Here is a 20,508-nt window from a genome sequence, read left to right as displayed (position 1 = left end):
CAGGATGAAGTATGACTGACCTAGTAGTGACACAAGCTCTATGATCGGCTGAACCATCGACTGTGTCAATCCAGGATGCACCACGCAGGGCATACTGGGTCTGAGCACCAGGAAAACATGAGGAGGTCCACTCCCAGACATTACCCAGCATATCATATAGTTCTTGAACAAGGTGGGATATCATTCTCTCAATTCAGAGCAAAAGTTAAAGAGTTAGATTATTTTAAAGGATTTAAAACAGATTTATAGGTATATTCTAGGTTCAATACAAGTTAAGCTCAATCGACAGCTTTGTTGCATAATGTTGATTACCACAAAAGTTCATTTCGACTCTTCCCTCCTTTGAAAAAAGCACAAATCTGGGATACAGCGAGGCACTTACAATGGAAGTGAATTGAGGCCAATTCGTAAACATTAAAATACTTAGAATTTCAAAAGTACAGTATAGACCAATACTTTGGCAATGTCAATGCCTACGTCACACATGGAAGTGGTGGCAAAAGGACAGGCAACAGTAATCCAAACCTGTAGTTAGCTGACCCAACAGTCCTCAAAAAGTTAGCTGTTACATTTAAATTGTTTGGTTAGGCTAAATGAAATGCCATGCTGCGCAGTTGGCTGTCAAAAAATGCAATGGCAAAAACCGACAGCTTCACTTTTCCAATTCCGTCAACAGAGCTGACTGGACTGAAGAGACCATTTCCAACTCATGGCTTTCCAGCAAATATTTTATTACAGGTATGTTATTACTGTAACTCATATAATTATAATAATAGTATAGCTAAGAATATTTCCGTATTTATGATGGCTGTGTGTCATACTTTTGTTTAATCGATGATTATATCTAGCTGTGTTAATAGCTATAATGTTCCCAAACCTAGCTAGCTTTGAACCTGAAGGCTAACTTTATCTATATTATCTTTTAGCGATATTTAGAGGAGCTAGCTAGCGCTAGCTGTCTATTCTGTCAAATCTAATACAACAGTTTACAGGCTTTCTGCCACCACTTACTCTGTATGTACTGCAATGTTTGTGAACACTGGGATTGGTCTATAGTTGCCATGATGACATAACGCTGTAAACCCTGCAACCCCAAAAATTTACATAAAATGACAATTTAAACAAATTTACAGCTAAAATGTTGCATAAGTTTTAAGAAGAATTAATGTGTGCTTTTACTAAATAATAAGCTTCACATTACTGCCTTTACAACCTCCAAAAATTGGCCCCATTCACTACCATTGTAAGTGCACCATTGTAACCTCGATTTTGCTTCTTTTTTTTTTTAAAGGAGGGACGAGTCAAAATTATTTTTTTGTGGAAATCAACATTATGCCACAAATGCTGTCGATTTAGCTTAACTTGTATTGAACTTGGGATGCAGTTAAAGGGTACTGTGAGATGTTTTTTTGTCATTTTTTTCACCAGGTGCCTTTGTCACTGAATTGTTATATCCTATATCTTATTGATTAAATATATGACTAGTATTTGACTGTATAATCTCTGAACATGCAAACTTTTCCACTGTTCTCATACAGCCTATCATTTTAAACCAAACCAGCCTTAATCAGACATATGGAGTGTGTTATTACATACAATAGCTATTTTGTGGAGGATAGGCAGTTACAGGAGCTACGCCATGATAGCCATCTTCAGCTGTGTCCCCATCTGGAAATGGGCCCTTCAAACAAAGTGTTCACCAACAATTTGAGTACTACAAATACTTACATAGCAATTCTAAGAGCTTTAAACACTGACTGTTTTTAAGTAAAAACATACATTCTCCTTCACATTATGTATAAGCACATTCCTCAACTGACCTGCCACAGGTTAATGCGGTTCAGCAAGAACTTGTTGCCCCATGGGAATGTCCTGCCTAAAATACACATGTACAGGCTATAAAGGCTATTTAAAATAATGAAAAACAGTAAAGTGAATGATACTGAAAACACAAATAATGAAGCAGATTTTTCAGATGCTAAGAGGGATATGGCTTTTTTGGTTTACCTTTAAGACCTCCACATGCAGCCATTTCCCACTCGTCCTCAGTTGGCAGCCTTTTCTTCTTCCACTGACAGTAGGCTTGTGCATCATTCCAGCTGACCTGCACCACAGGGAACTCCAGCCTGTCCTTGATACCAGAGCCAGGTCCTGCTGGCTGCACACATCAAGACTTGATGAATATGTATTCCATACATACTAAAAAAAACCTCTATTACAGCTCTATTACATTAACATTGCTTGTTAAATTTACATCAGCAATTAGATTTGATAGTTTCTTGCATAAATCATAATGTAAGGCCCTGTATATGACATGCATATAAGGTATTAACTATGTTACCTGTCTCCAGAACACCTTCTCGACTGGTAACCACCAAGGAGCAGACTAGGAAAGAAGAAAGTGGTTATTTTAAATAGAATAGAGGTAGACAAATACAGGATAATAGGGAGTAGTTAGCTATTTAGTAGTTAGCAATTACCATTTAAATATGTTTGATAGAATTGGTGTTCTGGTTTGTAAACAAATGTAAAAGATTAGATTAGTCATTAAGTTTTGATGCTTTATGCTCCATTAAGCATCAAAATATATTATACATTTTGATGCTTTATGTGCCTACTTTGGGTTCATACCTCAGTCTTCTGAGTGACCTTGCTTTTCAGCTCATCAGACACAAAATCCTGGAAGACAAAACTCCAACCGAACGTTTCAGCCTCTGTTTTATATTTCTGCAGTCGGACAAATTCCCTGGAAAAACAGAGGCAGTTGCATCAGTAGAGTCAGAACACACAAGCGGTAGGAGGACAAGATTCCCCCCCCAAGTTGACTGTTTCAACACAAAGTGAGATGTCTACCTAGACAGCATTTTAGGGCGTCATAGGTGTGTTCTGAAAAATGTTGTGTAGGTGGGTTGCTTACTAGGTTTGGAGACACAACCACTGTCTTCTGTAACAATGACAAGTACCTGAAGTCGGAGTTAGTAACAGGATATTTGTCCATCTTAAAAGGTTGGACAGTGACAGCTCGTGTTGGTGATTCCCCGTCTCTCCCGTCAGCAGCACTAGTTCCCATCGTTATTCTCCCACCAGGGATAAACACCATGTCATCAACTAAAAAAACAAAAAAACATTTGTTATTTCTCCAAACTAGACATGACCTTACAAAGATTTAGGCTTCCATGGTAAGCCAAAGTTACAGACAAAATACTAAAATAATTGTGCATACACTGTAAAGATATAATAATTTGATTATCCTTTTATTCTGTTACATTTATTTATTTTGATGGCAGTGGTTTCGCAACAGTAATGGTTGCATACTATGTTATTTTGGCATAAACTCAGGGTTGCCATGGTGTTTTTTTTTTTTTTTTTTGCAATTCATGTTATGTTTTTAAAGTAGTGTAACGCAATACTAATTAATATACTGGTTTATTTGGCTTAATATACACTGATCAGCCACACATTAAAACCACTAACAGGTAAAGTGAATAACATTGATCATCTCATTACAATAGCACCTGTCAAGGGGTGGGATATATTAGGCAGCAAGTGAACAGTCAGTTCTTGAATTTCATGTGTTGGAAGCAGGAAAAATGGGCAAGCGTAAGGATCTGAGCGACTTTGACAATGGCCAAATTGTGATGGCTAGACGACTGGGTCAGAGCATCTACAAAACGGCAGGTCTTATGTGGTGTTCCTGGTATGCAGTGGTTAGTACCTACCAAAAGTGGTCCAAGGAAGGACAACTGGTGAACCGGCGACAGGGTCATGGGCGCCCAAGGCTCATTGATGCGCATGGGGAGCGAAGGCTAGCCCATCTGGTCCGATCCCACATAAGAGCTACTGCAGCACAAACTGCTGAAAAACTTAATGCTGGCCATGATAGAAAGGTGTCAGAACGCACAGTGCATCGCAGCTTGCTGCATATGGGGCTGTGTAGCCACAGAAAGGTCAGAGTGCCCATGCTGACCCCTGTGTACCGCCGAAAGTGCCTACAATGGGCACGTGAGCATCAGAACTGGACCATGGAGCAATGGAAGAAGGTGGCCTGGTCTAACGAAGCACATTTTCTTTTAGATCATGTGACCGGCCGGGTGTGTGTGCATCGTTTACCTGGGGAAGAGATGGCAGCAGGACGCACCATGGGAAGAAAGCAGGCCGGCAGAGGCAGTGTGATGCTCTGGGCAATGTTCTGCTGGGAACCTTGTGTCCTGGCATTCATGTGGATGTTACTTTGACACGTACCACCTACCTAAAGATTGTTGCAGACCATGTACACCCCTTCATGGCAACGGTATTCCCTGACGGCAGTGGCCTCATTCAGCAGGATAATGCGCCCTGCCACACTGCAAAAATTGGTCATGAATGGTTTGTGGAACATGACAAAGAGTTCAAGGTGTTGACTTGCCCTCCAAATTCACCAGATCTCAGATTGAGCATCTATGGGATGTGCTGGACCAACAAATCCGATCCATGAAGGCCCCACCTCGCAACTTACAGGAGTTAAAGGATCTGCTGCTAACGTCTTGGTGCCAGATACCATAGGACACCTTCAGAGGTCTTGTGGAGTCCATGCCTCGACCGGACAGAGCTGTTTTGGCGGCACAAAGGGGACCTACACGATATTAGGCAGGTGGTTTTAATGTTGTGGCTGATCAGTGTATTTACCTGTTGCACACGACGTGATCCATAAGAATAAAAGGTATAAGATCTCCCATAAGATCATTGTGATATATATAATGACAAGTGAATCTCGTCCAGGGTCTGACTCTGAATCATCAAACGCTTAACATTACTAAACGTTACACTTCTTCTAAAGTCACTTGAATGCAGTCGATGAATATTCATAACAACATGTTACCAGAGATTCTATTATAGAGATTATAACCTCCGCGTTTGTATGTATATCTATGTTTTTACCATAGGAAAGTGTGTCACCTAGTGTGTTACGACAGTAAGTCACCATTTGCGGATACCATACAAATATATGGGGAGAGCTGTAAACTGACAACTACCTGTCGTAAACTTTTCCGAGGCTTCTCTTATAAAACTGCAATTTTATCGTAGTAAACTCCACACATAGTTCATTCCAAAATTATCGTTTTGTGTAAAACACGTTGAAGATTGACGGATAAGCGGTCAATTAATTAAATGATGAACTGTTTCCTCACAAAAGCAGTTTATTTAGCCCACTGAAACATCTCCTCCATAGATATCCATTAAAAAAAACGGCCTCTTGTCTCCTCGCCTTACGCATTTAGTTTGTTGTTGCTAATTTTGTCGGCAAACATTTGATAGAAGGGCTCTGCTTTAACTAAAGTGATTTAGTTTTACTCTACGCCGTCGCTAAAGCTTGTAGAAAAGTGTTTATCGCCACCTCTTGGTCTGGAGAAAGACTTGATTTCAAGACTTTGGATAAAAGTATCATAGCATGACAATATAGTGGCAAAACAATTAATAATTTCCTCTTAACAGGTATGCAGAAGCTAGCAATGTATTTCTAAAACAGAGTAGATCACATTCAGTAGTGCCGTCACATATGGTCTAGTCGCACAAATATTTGAATGCATCCGAAGCTCAAATCAGATCTGTAATTCTGCCTCTGCAGATGGTCGGATCTCCAAACAACCACCGAGCGACACTCTGTCATTTATCAATCTGTCATTTGTCAAATGCAGTGAAAAGGCGGCTTCACTCCAGTAAGACGAAAGAAAATGATCTGCAAAAATGTAACGAGTACTTTTCAAGTTTAAAAGTACTATTTTTTTCTTTGGAAATGTAATTAAGTAAAAGTACAAGTATTCTGTTTAAATCCCCCAAAATAGTACTTAAGTATTTTTACTCAATTACTTAACACCCCTGTGTCTAGGTGCAAGTGGTAGCCTATTGGCGAAATCACGCGCAACACACTAATGGGCTGAGTCAAGTGCTATTTAATTCAGAGGTTCTTTTCTGGCACCGTTTGCGTCATATTATATTGACCATTCCCTGTCAAGCACCAGCGATATAAACAAAGACAGTGCATTCATTAGAAGTTGATAGTGTAATGGACTGAATGCAATGAATAAGAAGAATATAATTTTTTTGTGTGTGTGCATTAACAAATGTTGAATGTCAGGCATATTTCTATGACAGTGACACAGCTCCTTTTATCGTGGAAAATGTGGTTCTTATCGGAATTTGGATGAAGGCTCTGTTAAATTATAGAGTATGTAAGTATTATTAATCATTTTCATTTCCTGACACAATCATGGCTAGTATTATCAGTGATTGTATCAGCACGTACTTCACTTCTACCGGTCGATTTTGATTTTGAAAACTTAAATTCATTTATTGAAACACGAAAACATGAAACAAAAAATTCCCTAACCCTAACCAAAACTTTAAATTACACTTCAAACAAGACGAAAATATAATTAAAATAACGAAGTGGTCAAATAAATCATACCAAATACATACATGTTACTCTCTCCAACTTCTTCCACCGGCTCAACGACAACAGGTGGTAAAATACAAATACTAATTAAATCTTAAATACGACTGTAAATATAAACATAATAATAATAATAATTGAAAAATAAACCATGACCTAAAGATAGTTTATCACAAATCTCATAAAGTTTTGTTTCATAAAATGTCGACAGTGATCGTCATGGATATAATTTTATGTTCCACTATATTTTCAGAGTTTGGACATGGACTTTATTACCACCTGCTAGTGAAATCTCCAAACTGCAAATGTAGGAACTGAATTTCGACTTGAAAACAGACGTGGTATTGAAACGTCTTAGGGCAAAGACCTATTTCTCAGGGAAAAAGCAAATTGCGCTTTGTGCCACTTCATTACCATAAAATACACCACAGTTTGCATGCATACACCTACAGAAAATTGCGCTTAGAATTATCGCTCTCGCGAAAAATGAATAAGACGTAGTGCACGTTTGTGTGTAGCACTGTGCTTTGCGCACTCACAAAAATAGAGCCCCACGTCTTTTATTATTATAAGATGTGTGATTCATATAATAAAGTTAGAGGTTTCTTATTCTGAGAAAGATGCATGTAACACATCCATAGCAGGTAAGTTCAATATTCAAAACATCTTGAAATTAGGCCAAGAGGCAGCATTTTTATGACCTTAATGGCATTCCATATGCTCCGGTTAAATGTTTTGTCTGAGCTTGACCTCAATGCGGTCTTTTAGTATATCTAATAGCAATGTTATGAAATTCTCTTGCCCAATTGTCAATTAATTATAATGAAAGGCAACATTGTTTGGAGGACAAGATCTGCTTTAGACACCATCCACGTTGCCACATTAATTTGAAGAGCATATGAATGAGGCATTCGACTGCTTGACTCTGTGAGAGCATGTTCATGATGGGACTACCCTGGCTGCTAGTTTTGGAGCTTGTCCTTTATGCTGGCTGTTTCATCTGTGGGGTTATCGCTGCCGCCTGGCTGACACTCACTCAGGTAACACTAATAATTTCCACAATGTTTAATCGGTGCTTATTTGCATGCAACAACACATTGAAATCTTTTTTTTTTTTTTTTAAGTTGAGAAACTAACAAAGAACATTATCAAGCTCCCTTGAGAACTGTGATTTACTAAAAGTTGGTCTCTCTGTGTGGAGAAGATATTAAGATTTAACAACCTGCGACATGTCAGTGTGTTTATTAAATTGGTCAAATTATTTTCTTGCTTTTTTTTATTTTTATTTTTTTTTTACAGATGGATTGATGTTTAAATAACCTTCAAATATATATTTGAATATATACATAGATATATTTATATGTCTGTAAGAACTTATGCTGTTGTTTCATCTTGGATCTGGCAAACCTCTTTGTTTTAGAATTTCATTACCATGTGATAAGCCAGCCTCTCGTACCACATTATAGCTTATTAGAGTCATATGATACAGGGACAGAAAACACACTAACACAGCACTCTCAAATTTCTGCAAGTGTGCAGATCCATGTGTGTGAGAGAGATGTGAATCCTGTTCATATTTGGCGAAAGATCATGTTACATTCTTTACACTAAGGAAATGATGCCTAGTTAGATGTTACTTGCTGACCCTTTTTTTAAAAAAAAGCAGAAAATGCTGCATAAAAAATGAACATTTACTTATGTTTATATTTCTCATGTACAAATATGGTAATTATTAATTGTTTGTCTTTTTAGGGCCACTTTGATGGACAATGCATCCTTTATGGCAGTGTTCTCTACAATGAATCCAGCGAGACTCTCACAGTGGAGGGCTCCACTTCTCCCTCTGTCTGCTATTTTGTGTCAGCCATCGCTGTGTGCATGGCTATTTACTGCTTTTCCCATATTCTCTACTGGATCTATTCCAGCTGTGTAGATGAGGACGTGAGAAGGTGAATGTTGACTTCTCTGTTCTAAAGAAAGAGAGCTAGACTAACAGTATAAACTCTTAAAGGGATAGTTCGTTCCAAAAGGAAAATTCTGTCATCATTTACTCACCTTCTTGTTGTTCCAAACCTGTATGACTTGATTTCTTCTATGGAGATTTTAGGCAGAATAATAGCCATATTTTAGTCACCATTCACTTTCTTTGTATGGAAAAAAGAAAGCTATCATTCTGCCTGAAATCTCCTTTTGCGTTTGGAATGGATTTGGAACAACATAAATGTGAAGAAATGATGAAAGAATATCCATTCTGGTGTAACTATCCCTTTAAAGTAGCTGTTATAATGCTATTATACTGCAACTGCAATGGGAATTAAACTCTGATAGCATTCAGTGGATCATACTGACATTTTTGCTCTTCTCTCTGCATCTGGAAATGTTTGCTTGTATATGCTTTAGGGGGACTGTTTCTTTCAACGCGTCTTTAGGAGTTTGTGGGCTTCTTCTATTTTTTCTCTTGGTATCTGGATGTATTCTCAAGATTGGAAGGGACAGCTTGTGTTTCTCTGTCCTTCACAATGTTCCCTCCACTACCAGGTGATTTCATCTCCTTTCTTCTTTGAAAGTTGTTCTGTGATCTTTTGGTAAGTGTCTCTAAGAACTGTATACCAAATACATAAAAATAAGGAAGATCACAGGATATACAGTCATATTAAAACTCTACTGAAGGGCCAACCGAGTGGTTCCTTATGCAAAAAGATTGTTCTCAGCTGCTGTTTCAGAGGTAATGTTAAGTGAAAGTTGAAAAATGCATTGCCAGACATATTTTTTCTTGGTTTAGTTGTGAAGATGCAGAGAATAAGACATGGGCCCATCCCTACACTGGAAATCAGTTCTACACAGGACTGCACAGTACTGAGGTTAGTATTTTACTAAATGATACTTGTCCCAGAACTTGATATTGTATAGCCTTTTGAGAATGAAACTGAGGCAGCATTAGAGCTCCTCTTGTGTTTCTTAGAGGTGCAAGTAATTTTTCCAAGTAAAACAATTTTACATCTAAAGAAATAAATGATGCACTTTGACAAATATGTTTAAAATTATGTACACTCACATAAGAGTCATGTCCTATACAAGCTAATTTATTTTACATATGGCACTCTTTAGGTGGTCGCCATGTTGAGATCATATTACCAATCAATTATGACTTATACTTTCTCAGTTGGACATTTCCAGTGGCAAGAATAAATAAATCATGTCCGAATAGCAAAAAATACATACAAATTACTTAAGGGATAGTTCACCCAAAAATGCAAATTCTCTCATCATTTACTCACATTCATGCCATGCCAGATGTGTATGACTTTCTTTCTTCTGCAGAACACAAATGAAGATTTGTAGAAGAATATTTCAGCTCTGTAGGTCCATACAATGCAAGTGAATGGTGACCAGACCTTTGAAGCTCCAAAAAGTACATAAAGGCAGCATAAAAGTAATCCATCAGACTCCAGTGGTTTAATCCATATCCTCAGAAGCAAAATGCTAGGTGTAGGTGAGGACAGATCAATATTCCATAAGTCCATTTTTACTATAAATTATCCTCCCCTCAGAATGCGAATTGTCAAAAACAAAAGAAGAAGAATGTGAAAGTGGAGATTTAGAGTTTATGTACTTTTTGGACCTTCAGAGTTCTTGCCACCATTCACTTGCATTGCATGTACCTACATAGCTGAGATATCTTCATTTGTGTTCAGCAGAAGAAAGAAAGTCACACATCTGGGATGGCATGAGGGTGAGTAAATGATGAGAAAATTTTCATTTTTGGGTGAACTATCCCTTTAAGAAAATAAATAATTTTATTCATACACACCTCATCAGTATATATTATTTTATTGCACTAAACAGAAATATATCTGATCTGGTTATCCTTCTTCACAGAGGTCTTTGTGGGTGAGCTTCTTTTTCTGGGCGTTAATTACAGCAGTGATTGTCATACAGAGACGCCAGAACTCACGGTTGAAGGTTTGGGGTGATGATGAGTGGAGCCGTGCTGAGACAGAGCCCTTCCTCCATCGACCTTCCCGCGCTTAGTAAATCTCCAGAGATCACCATCACATGAGCAAGTTATCATGCGACAGTACTTTCAGTATACAGAACATTCACATAGATCACAAGCAGCACCAATCATTCTTAGGGGTATTTTTTGTTGCAACACCTGAATGTTTCTCCTTGTCAAGTTTATTCCAAAGGACAATCATAGTTATTCACATAAACAGGATATTAATGTATGATGGGTGCAATAATGTAGGCATACACAAAATTCAACAGATGTGTAAGGCTAGGTATCGCAAACCACCTCAGTATAAGATAGGTATTGCGAAACACGTTACAATTCAATATATCGCAATATATCACAAAATCATAATATGATTCGATCCAATTCCGATTCACAAGCTTTCAATTCCAATTAATTTGGGTATATTTCAGTTATAATGTCCATTTTGCTTACATACAGTGTGAAAGAAATTCTCTTTTTTAGCTAATGCTGAATATCAATGTATATTATATTATAGCACAAATAGCAGAATATAAATATTGATACATGGTTCTAAAGTATTGATAGAATATAGTGACAAAGTATTGCGATATATCGATATATGTTTGTTTGACTCAGCCCTATTCAAAACCATATCAATGAATATACACCGATCAGCCACAACATTAAAACCATCTGCCTAATATTGTGTAGGGACCCATAGTGCCGCCAAAACAGCGCCAACCCGCATCTCAGAATAGCATTCTGAGATGATATTCTTCTTATCACAATTGTACAGTTACCGTAGACTGCTTCAGTTAATGTTCACATCAACCATCAGAATGGGGAAAAATGTGATCACAGTGATTTGGACTGTGGCATGATTGTTGGTGCCAGACGGGCTGGTTTGAGCATTTCTGTAACTGCTGATCTCTTGGGATTTTCACGCACAACAGTCTCTATAATTTATGGTGCCAAAAACAAAAACCATCCAGCGAGGGGCAGTTATGTGGACGGAAATGCCTTGTTGATGAGAGAGGTCAACAGAGAATGGCCAGACTGGTTCGAACTGATAAAGTCTACAGTAACTCAGATAACCACTCTGTACAATTGTGGTGAGAAGAATATAATCTCAGAATAGCATTCTGAGATGCGGGTTGGTGCTGTTTTAGCGGCACGAGGGGGACCTACACAATATTAGGCAGGTGGTTTTAATGTTGTGGCTGATCAGTGTATAATAAATATGAAACACCAGGATAAGGAAATATTCTACTGTCATCCTACTGACAATAATTTTTTGTAACCATGTTATGTTTCAGTAATTTTTTTTTTTTTAATTTTTTTTACTTAATCCAATTGGAATACATTTTTATAAATAAATTACTTTGTTCACATATGGTATCTGAAAGCACACACAAAATATTTTGATTTGAAAATTTTCTTTACATTTTATTGGTTTTATTTCACTTTGTTACACCTGTCGTGTTTACCGGCCATTGGAAATGAATGATTGGGGCTACAAAAAAAGAAAAACATGGTGTTCAGGAGCCTGTCCATCCATCTGATGAGCACATATGTGTATGTGTACTTGCATACATAAAGTCCTCGGACATGTGTACACACTCATACACACACACCCACACACACTATGGATTTCTAAGCAAGCTCTGAAATTTTGTATGATTTTACCAATGCAGCAAAGGTTCAGAGGTTGCCTGGGAATCCAAAGGGCGCGTGGGTGTGGGTGTGGGTGTGTGTGTGCTTGGACATGTGCACATACACACAAACCTGTGGTGTTCCTGGTTAGAAGTGAGAAATTTTTTGTTGTTGTTCAGGAGCCTGTCCAACCATTAAATGAGCACATATGTGCATGTGTGCAGGCCTATTGTCAATAAATTCCAAAAAGAGGTACAAAAACTTTTCTAGTTATTAGAAATCAAGTTGGAAAAAAGATCTAATGCAATATTTAATGACAATAAATGGATTGTGAGATTCATAAACCATTTAAATGGGTCGTTCATTTTGACCCGATAAAACAAGGAGTGGTAACCAATTAGGAACACAGCACAAGGGTTAAAGCAATATTTGTGATTATCACATTTCTTTTTAATTTCTTTGTATTTTATTGATCTGCTTTTTCTTCTACACAAGTAAAATGTGAACAATTAACCTCCCTTGAGTTGTTAAGTAATATGTCATTCTATTATTACAAATTGACTGTAGTAGTCAGAACTGTTACACATAGTCCTTTATAATCCCCCCCCCCCCCAAAAGGGTTCTATTCATATTGGTAACATTTAACATCTAAATATAACAACTATACTGTATGTGAAGGGTTTATTTTATTGTTTCTTGCAAAATTGTGAATAATGAAAGTTATATTTGTTCGCTTATACTTGTCTTGTACAAATGTTGTGGAGAAATTAGAGGATTAAAAGAAAACACCAGATCAGTTTAAATTATTGTACAGAATACATCTTTAACTGAAAATGTTTTATCCTGTCATTTACCTATTCACTGAATTCTGATGGCTCTAAATACAGGCAATCATTTAATCCCATCCATTTAATCCCCTTGACTCAAAGTTGCTTGCTGAGTTTACGGGCCTGCCTCTCTTTGGCTTCAAACGCCACCTTGGTGTCCATCAAAGCTTCAAACGACTTGTACATCCCAGCCATGTCCTGTTGAAGCACAGCACTTTGCTCATGTAGACTCTGGCCTTCATTTCTCAGCTGCTGAGCTAGAGCAGCCAATTGGACACTCTCCTCCTGACAATGAGTGTGCAGCTGAATGGCCTGTGAGAGCAAGTGCTCAGCATGATTCACCATCGAGTCCAGCTGGTCCTTTGACATCCTGTGGCTCTCCAATTCACAGCCGCTCTATGCAGTCATATTGGTTGGTGTAGCATAAAAGATGCAGGATATCAGAAAGATAGTTTGCCATAAAGTCTCATAAAATTTTACACTGCTGAATTGACCATAGACCAGCTGAATCTTCATTGAACTCATTTTACACGTATGCAAAGCATTTTTCAATAAATCTAATTGCCAGGAAACATTTGTATATAAACTTACATGCCTAAACGTGTATAAAAATTACATTACAGCAATTTAAAAAAGTTATTCTGATTTTACAGAATTCTTAGACACGTTTAGGTGGAATGCAGAGATTTAGCAGTAAATAAGTATTTGAAAGTGTGGTTGTGTTCTTATTACTGTCACTAGGACAACATGCTCTGTAGTCTCTTGTGACCTAAATCTCTGATGGCAGCACTAGTCTGAATCATCAGGCTCAAGTGTAACAAGCTACTTACTGAAAAGCTTACCTCAGCGCCTTTCTTCATTACAAACACTATCATTTCCCTTCTGTATTAAGACTAAAATAAAAAGAAGGGTATATTCAACAGTAAATTAAATTAAAGCAACCATTGTATTTCTAAAGATAGCAATGGTTGTGGAATGCAATGCTGATTGGAAGAGGATGACTAATAAGCTTCTATTAGTAACAGGATTCTCTGTGTCTTGCAATTAGTTTACTGTACCAGGATATAAAATGGTCATCTGGCTATGTCCATATTTAAAGTCTAATTCGTGTAGTTTAATAGTATAATGTACTCAGTAGTGTATTGCTCAATGTTGTAAATGATTGAATGTTTGTGAAGTGAATGCATGGGTTAGATGTTTGACTTACCGACTTAAAAAGCAGACTAGTGTGTCCTTTTTATATCCACCGCACAGACACAAGTAATGTTCCAATTGGCTCTCTCTCCCTTTCTATATTATATTTCTCATCAGCAGTGAGGCTACTTACTTCTCTGTCCTTTAAACCCAGATTATGAACAGAGGGAGGGAGAGGAGGGGATTCCTCAACAGTATGAATTCCCTGTAGGTTCCTGGCATTGAACGCGATTAAGAAATAGGTTCCAATCAATAGGTGCGATCAATCAAAACATTAGACAATTTTTCTGTCATAACTGTGCCTTTTAAAACATTTTATATTTAGAATTATTTTCCTCATAAGTATTTTAACCAAGGCTTCACTGTGGAAAACCACCACTAGGTAGAGCCATTGGGCAATCTCAAGTGAATGAGCCTGTAGCAAAGTGGTGGGTTTGGGGTTTGGTCATGTATGATGCTTTTGATATTTGTTAACCCACAATAATTACAGAACAAAGGAACTGAAAACTCCTTAGCAAATGCAAAATTAGAAATATCTAAAACACTGAGATTCATTTCTCCACTAAGAGTGCAGGTGTTTGCCAATTTGCCAAGTGCTTCCTGTCTGCATTGATCCAATCCTAAAAAAAAAACTCTGATCATTAGCCTAGTGTTACAGACACTAAATCCAGCATTTCAGAGCATTATTAATTTATCTACTTTCAGGACGATTCAAAGTCAAATGAAGCAAAGTCAAGGTCCCTTCAAGTCAGAGAAATATAAAGAAATCATAAAAGCACTCGTACTTGCATATGCTATGACTGCATGCATTAATATTGAATAAAGGCCACAAAACCCAGCCTGTGTAATAAGTAAATAGTTGCACAATAGTATCCTACCCAACAAAGGTGAAATGCAGTAACTACAGCAACATTACAACTGAGAAACATTGGCTTCAAAGTTTGATTGCTGACCGACCCAAATGTGGATTACAAATAGTCTCACTGTTAAGAGACTCGATTTCAGTCATAACTCATTCATATTGTTTGTTTGTGCCTTCAAGCTCAGAGTATTTAGCAGGGATGGGCCACTTCTATTAAAATGAATGGGGGAAATTGGAACACCTAACAGTCAATTGATGTAGAAAGGAAGTCCTGCCTTAAAGTAAAAGAGCCAATCACCTTTTAGATACAGACACAGCCTGTCAGTCAACTCAAGAAGCCGAGAAAATTGGGTTTTTAGTGTAAGCTGAGGTAAAGAAGCACAATTTATGATTCCAGTGTTGTCAAATTTTACTGCTAGTTTGAAGTATGTTCTTTGATTGTAATCTTGACCAGAGATTTCGGTCTTTCCCCATTCAAGTAGATAGCAGCTGCACTTGTATTCCGCTTGTTTACATGCCCGAGAGCGTTCCAAAGATGGCTGCCAGTGGAATACCTTGCTAAAAAGACTTTGCTCCAAGTTAGAAAATAACTTTAGTGACTTTAAAAATAAAAAGAATAAAGCAACAGTCACTGAACATTTGTTAATGGTTTGACTTTATTAAGAGCCTCATGGTCATGACCCAATTTCCTCATCACTGAGTTATGTTAGTGCTTGAAATAGTAGCATTTGATTAGTAGAAATCCTACAAACAATACAGCTATGCTCTCGGTGTGTGCTTTGGACTTGACCTTTGCCACCAGGTTTATTTTTTAAATAACATCCTTTCCATGTGCAAAGCTGTTTTACATTCGTTCCTTCAGTGTCATCAAGGCTGTCTATTAAAAGGACAGCCTTTTTTCCACATCAGTCCCTGCACTGTTTGTGACGTGGGTGGTGCTTTGTGCTTGTGCTGATCTATGCACCTATTATTTATGTTTGTTTGCTTACTTTTCTAGGCAATTATTTGCATGTTACTGATGTGACTACATGGGACAGTGGATTGTTTTACTATGTATCTTGTGTTGTCTATTTCTTCTATTTGCAATACTTTTATCAATTTTAAACAGGCTTAAGCCCATATTTTAAATATTCTAACAGCCTAAGGAAGAATGCATGAGAAGACCTATAGATGGATGGGTGTACTCCTCTTCAATCATTCTTGTGTGCAGAGGAATAAAAAGGAATACAAAAGGAAAGTAAGCTGCTGCTGAACAGATCTACTCTTAGTTGGCTGCAGTAGACTTGAGGCTGACATTATAAACCCCTAAGGCAGACATAAGTGAAGTCATAAGCACCGTGCTTATACCAGGCAATTAAAAAGATCAAGAGATAAAAAGAAGTCATTACCCAGGACAGTGGATTAAAGCACAGTGACAAACAGTGAGGTATTACAATTCACAAGCCTACTACATTCACATCGTATTAATTATTACCATCCCCCTTTAATTATTATAATTTTTACAAAAACAAATAAACAAACAAACAAACTTTTCCCCCTGAGAACCATTTGGTTTTGTTTTTGTCTGCTCTATCTTTTCTATAAAGTATTCAGCAACAATCTAAGATTTCAATCTTCCTGCTTTCTAATTTGTCTACTTTAGGAAATACAGTTTATATCTAAGCCTCATTCCACAGTCTCTTTATCCATAAGATTCTGTGTGTATTGTGCACTGTGCAAGCATGGGCTTTCACTTAAATGTTCAGTCCCAAAAGCTGCAGACCTAAGAAGTAGGTTGCAGACACCCAGCTTATCATGTAAACTACATTACTCCCATGGCCAAAAGATGGACACAATTAACTCTGTTTGTTATGGACAGGATTTGACAGAGATTTCAAGAATTGGACATTAAAATTTCTATAGGACACTGATGTTCCATGCCTATTAGATTTTTCTACTAGGTATTTACTACACATGCTGTATAATTAGGGTCAGTTTGTATCAAGTCAGAGCAATCGACATGGATATGACATGACCATGTTACACATTCATTAACAAATTAGCTGGATTTCAGTGTTACACATTGACAATCTTTCAGGTTCATAACTTGTGCATTTTCCCCATCTTATGTCTAATCCATAATATGTCTGTTCTCAGTCTGTTCTGCCCTCATATGTCAACTGTTCTCTACTTCATAAAAGCCACTGCATACATTATTTTCTTTATATTATATCAGTTCTTTTAGCCTGTGTCAATACCATGCCCCCCATGACAGCTCTCTTCCCCGTGAATGATCAACACTGGAAAGTACAGAGCATCCTGGTAGGTGGGCGGCCTGTCTCTCTCATCCTCCCTAATATCTCCATTCTCTCTCTCATCCACCTGTTCCTGGCCTCTCTCCTCTACGTCCTCATCTTCTAGATCCTCACTCTCCAATACACCTCTCCTTTCCTCATCTGGCACTCTGAACCCAAGACCAAGGAAACCTCCACCTCCCTCTTCCATCCTGCTGGCCATCCCTCCCACAAGGCTTCTTGAATGAAAAAGACAAGGATGGCGGTTTCTTGTGGTATGTAAACGCCCAAGTGAGAAACCACTGCGACTAAGAGACAGCCTACCTCCAGGCCGAATAGGGAATGAGTTTGTCCCTGTGGCCACATTCCCCCTAACCCAGGATGGGAGCGAGGAGCTGCTTGTCGACCTCCGGCACCTAGGGCAGCTCTGAAGGAAGTAGCTGGAATTGCGTCGCATATGTGCTGCCATTGCGACAGACAATGGCGTGTTTGTATTCATTTCCAAATCCATAAGCAAGGCCTCAGAGTAGCTAGGCACCATCTGCTGGTTACAGCGAATGTGCCATTCCAGTTCAGTCATATCCACTGTGTTGACCCGTGATATGACACGCAGGGTGGGACCCCCAGTGCCGTGCTCAAAGCCTGTACAGTAGTTCCCAGTTTCTGTATTATCATTGTCATTTGCATCCTCATTCTCGCCAAACAGTTTTTCAACATGGTAGTGGACATAAGCCGTGCGGTACTCCGCAATCACGCGAAGAGGCCACGACAGCAAAAACGCAGAGGCAAGCCAGTACACCCAGCGTCGTGTGTACCAGGGTGGCCATGATGGGTCGGGAAATGCCAGCATGTGTTCCTGAAAGTCCACATTTTTGAGATGCATACCTTCCCGTGCCTCCATGTAGTCATCCAAACCCTCGTTGTCACCGAAGAAGCGTGCTCTCTGTGTGAGGTAGGCAGTCTCAGCACGGGCACTGGCAAAGCTGAAGCACTTGGTGAAACGCAAGCGTGTGACGGGATGTTCCAATAGGCCCTGCAGCTCTTTGGAAACATCTTTGACTCCAAGGTGTGAGTAATCAAACTCAGAGCTTGTGGCGTGCGTATTAACCCTTTCATGATACACCTGTGTGGTGGTGTAGGCATCTCCATTCCGGTAACGTGTAACCTGTCTTGTACGTCGTACATAGTGGTAGCTGATGGCCTTCCACCAGATGCAAGGTGTGGCCTGCTGCAGCCGCTGTATCCTGTCGTACACATCGCTGATTTCCACCTTGGCAAGGTTAGCTGTTTTAGAGTAACAGTGCCAGCACTCTACCAAGTAGACTATGTAGAGCATAGCCAGGAAGGCCACAGGGATGTATACGTACCCATTGGAACATGGGCTGTCATGGTAGAGTCGGGCTCGGTCTCCATTGAAATCAGACGCCATTACGGTGATGCGGTACAGGGAGCACCAGCCTAGTGTGCCAAAGCAGCCATACATGAGCAAGGTGAGTAGCAGGCACTTCCAATGGGACTCTCGGCACAGTGAGCCGCTAAGGGACTGCTTGAGGGGACGCTGCTGTAGGCGGAAAGGGGGAGGGGTGTAGATTTAGGTGGTAATGTAGATGGAATATCGGAGATGGCAGCATTGATGTCCAGATGGAAAGGAAATTAAATGGGGCAGGGTTCAGGAGTTGGGATGGTGTTGGACAGTATGGTTCAGATGCACATTTGGTGCAGTAGAAGATAGATGTCAGAGCCAAAAGAAAGCAGAGGGGAGAATGGTAGAGAGATAGGAGGAGCAGGGAAAGAAGGAAAAGGAAAGAGTACAAATCAGTTCAGGGAAAATCAAAACATTTTACATATTTTAGATGATTCAAAGAACAAGTATATCTTCTTTGTATTAGAACATGCACAACTGGGTGCAGCACAGGCCGCTAAATTCACTCCGACATGCAGCAGACAGAACTCAGTAATAGATCATTCTCCTGAGGGCTGAATACATTTCCTGGCTGCTCGTAACCCAAACCATGACTCCTTTTAAAATGCTCTGTATGACTTTGGAAGGGAAGTCTAGAAGCTTTTAGACCTCACTGAGTGCATAATCTCGAGTAAATGCATATGGATCTCTACTGCCTTGTCTGACCCCAGTGGTGGCTTAAGATATTGTGGCCATATGGGCAAAGATGAACCGATTCCAGACTACTGTGGGATGGAGAAAAAAAAACGGACATATGAAAACACAAACAGTTACAGCACAAAATGACTGGATTCTCTGCAAAAAAAGGGTGCAATAAAAAATATTTCTTCCTACCATCCTCGGTCTGTCATTTTATGTGCTGTCTCTTCTCTAACACAACACACACACACAGACACACATAAATCAGCTAATAGTACGTGCAATGCCCTTGCTGTGAGAAACTACAGCACTAAAAGCAGGCTGCAGCCCAAGCGTGGTATGGAGGCTGTGCTTCTCTTGGCAGGAGTTTAATTGTGCCTTTTACAAGGACAAGAGAGCAAACTGGCATGGGAGAGATAGAATCTATTAGGGCCTGCAGTGAACTTGAAGCCTATATTACCATGTGCACAAACTATGATCTATGCACGTTAAGTTCAATTAATAGCATTTAGGGCATATGTCCATCTTTATATATATATATATATATATATATATATATATATAAATACAAAAAAAATCATGGTTATATTAAGGCACTTACAATGGAAGTGATTGGGGCCAGTACATAAACACTACATTACACACAGTTTCAAATGTATAGCCACAAGATGAGAGCATTATACATGTTAGCATGATAAAATCGGTTACTATTCTTATCTGTGCAGGGGCATGTCCAGATGGGGGGCATGGGACACCCCTAGAATTTGATTGGCCACCCCAGGTGCCACCCCAAATTCTAAACTATAATTGGTAATTTCCCAAGCCGGAGGCGGGCCTTCAATGAAACCAGGTAGAACCTCATTAGTTAAAATCGGAGCAGGAAGCAGTGTCAGATAATGACAGTTAATCGAAACACTGCATACAGCCAACCAAAATGAATTATGCTTGAAATATGGCCCTGCATGTCACATCCGCGAGACCGCAACACTGAAGCGCACCCGTAAAGTGGGCTTGACGAAATCAGGTAAGGGACCATTTCACTATAAACAACAGTTCCATTCACTGCAAACACCTAACAACATGACAACAAGCATTATGATCAACTGTCCTTTCACCAGTGCTTGAAGTGAACAGGCTAGTACTCTATTATATCCCAATTAGACAAAAACTGTAATGCTGTAATCTTCTG

General features: G+C 39.0%; 1 protein-coding gene, 1 long non-coding RNA gene and 1 pseudogene across 2 annotated transcripts; 1 reads left to right on the top strand and 2 right to left on the bottom strand.

Moving 5' to 3' along the window:
* Positions 1–20,508, bottom strand: part of LOC127428848 (inactive C-alpha-formylglycine-generating enzyme 2-like) — a 28,739-nt pseudogene that overhangs the window by 1,064 nt on the left and 7,167 nt on the right.
* On the top strand, positions 7,310–13,263 carry LOC127428849 (transmembrane protein 179B-like). Its single transcript, XM_051677487.1, has 5 exons — positions 7,310–7,470; positions 8,183–8,379; positions 8,831–8,968; positions 9,213–9,291; positions 10,310–13,263. The coding sequence occupies exons 1-5, from the start codon at positions 7,366–7,368 to the stop codon at positions 10,460–10,462; spliced, it is 672 nt and encodes a 223-aa protein (XP_051533447.1). The 5' UTR covers positions 7,310–7,365; the 3' UTR covers positions 10,463–13,263.
* Positions 12,655–14,666, bottom strand: LOC127428850 (uncharacterized). The gene is made up of 2 exons (XR_007895194.1): positions 14,097–14,666; positions 12,655–13,285 (listed from the first exon to the last, which is right to left on the bottom strand). It is a non-coding gene; the product is annotated as an uncharacterized LOC127428850 (long non-coding RNA).

This window comes from Myxocyprinus asiaticus, chromosome 38 (genome assembly GCF_019703515.2).
Source record: "Myxocyprinus asiaticus isolate MX2 ecotype Aquarium Trade chromosome 38, UBuf_Myxa_2, whole genome shotgun sequence".
NCBI classification, from domain to species: domain Eukaryota; kingdom Metazoa; phylum Chordata; class Actinopteri; order Cypriniformes; family Catostomidae; genus Myxocyprinus; species Myxocyprinus asiaticus.
This window is presented reverse-complemented; position numbering and strand designations above follow the sequence as displayed.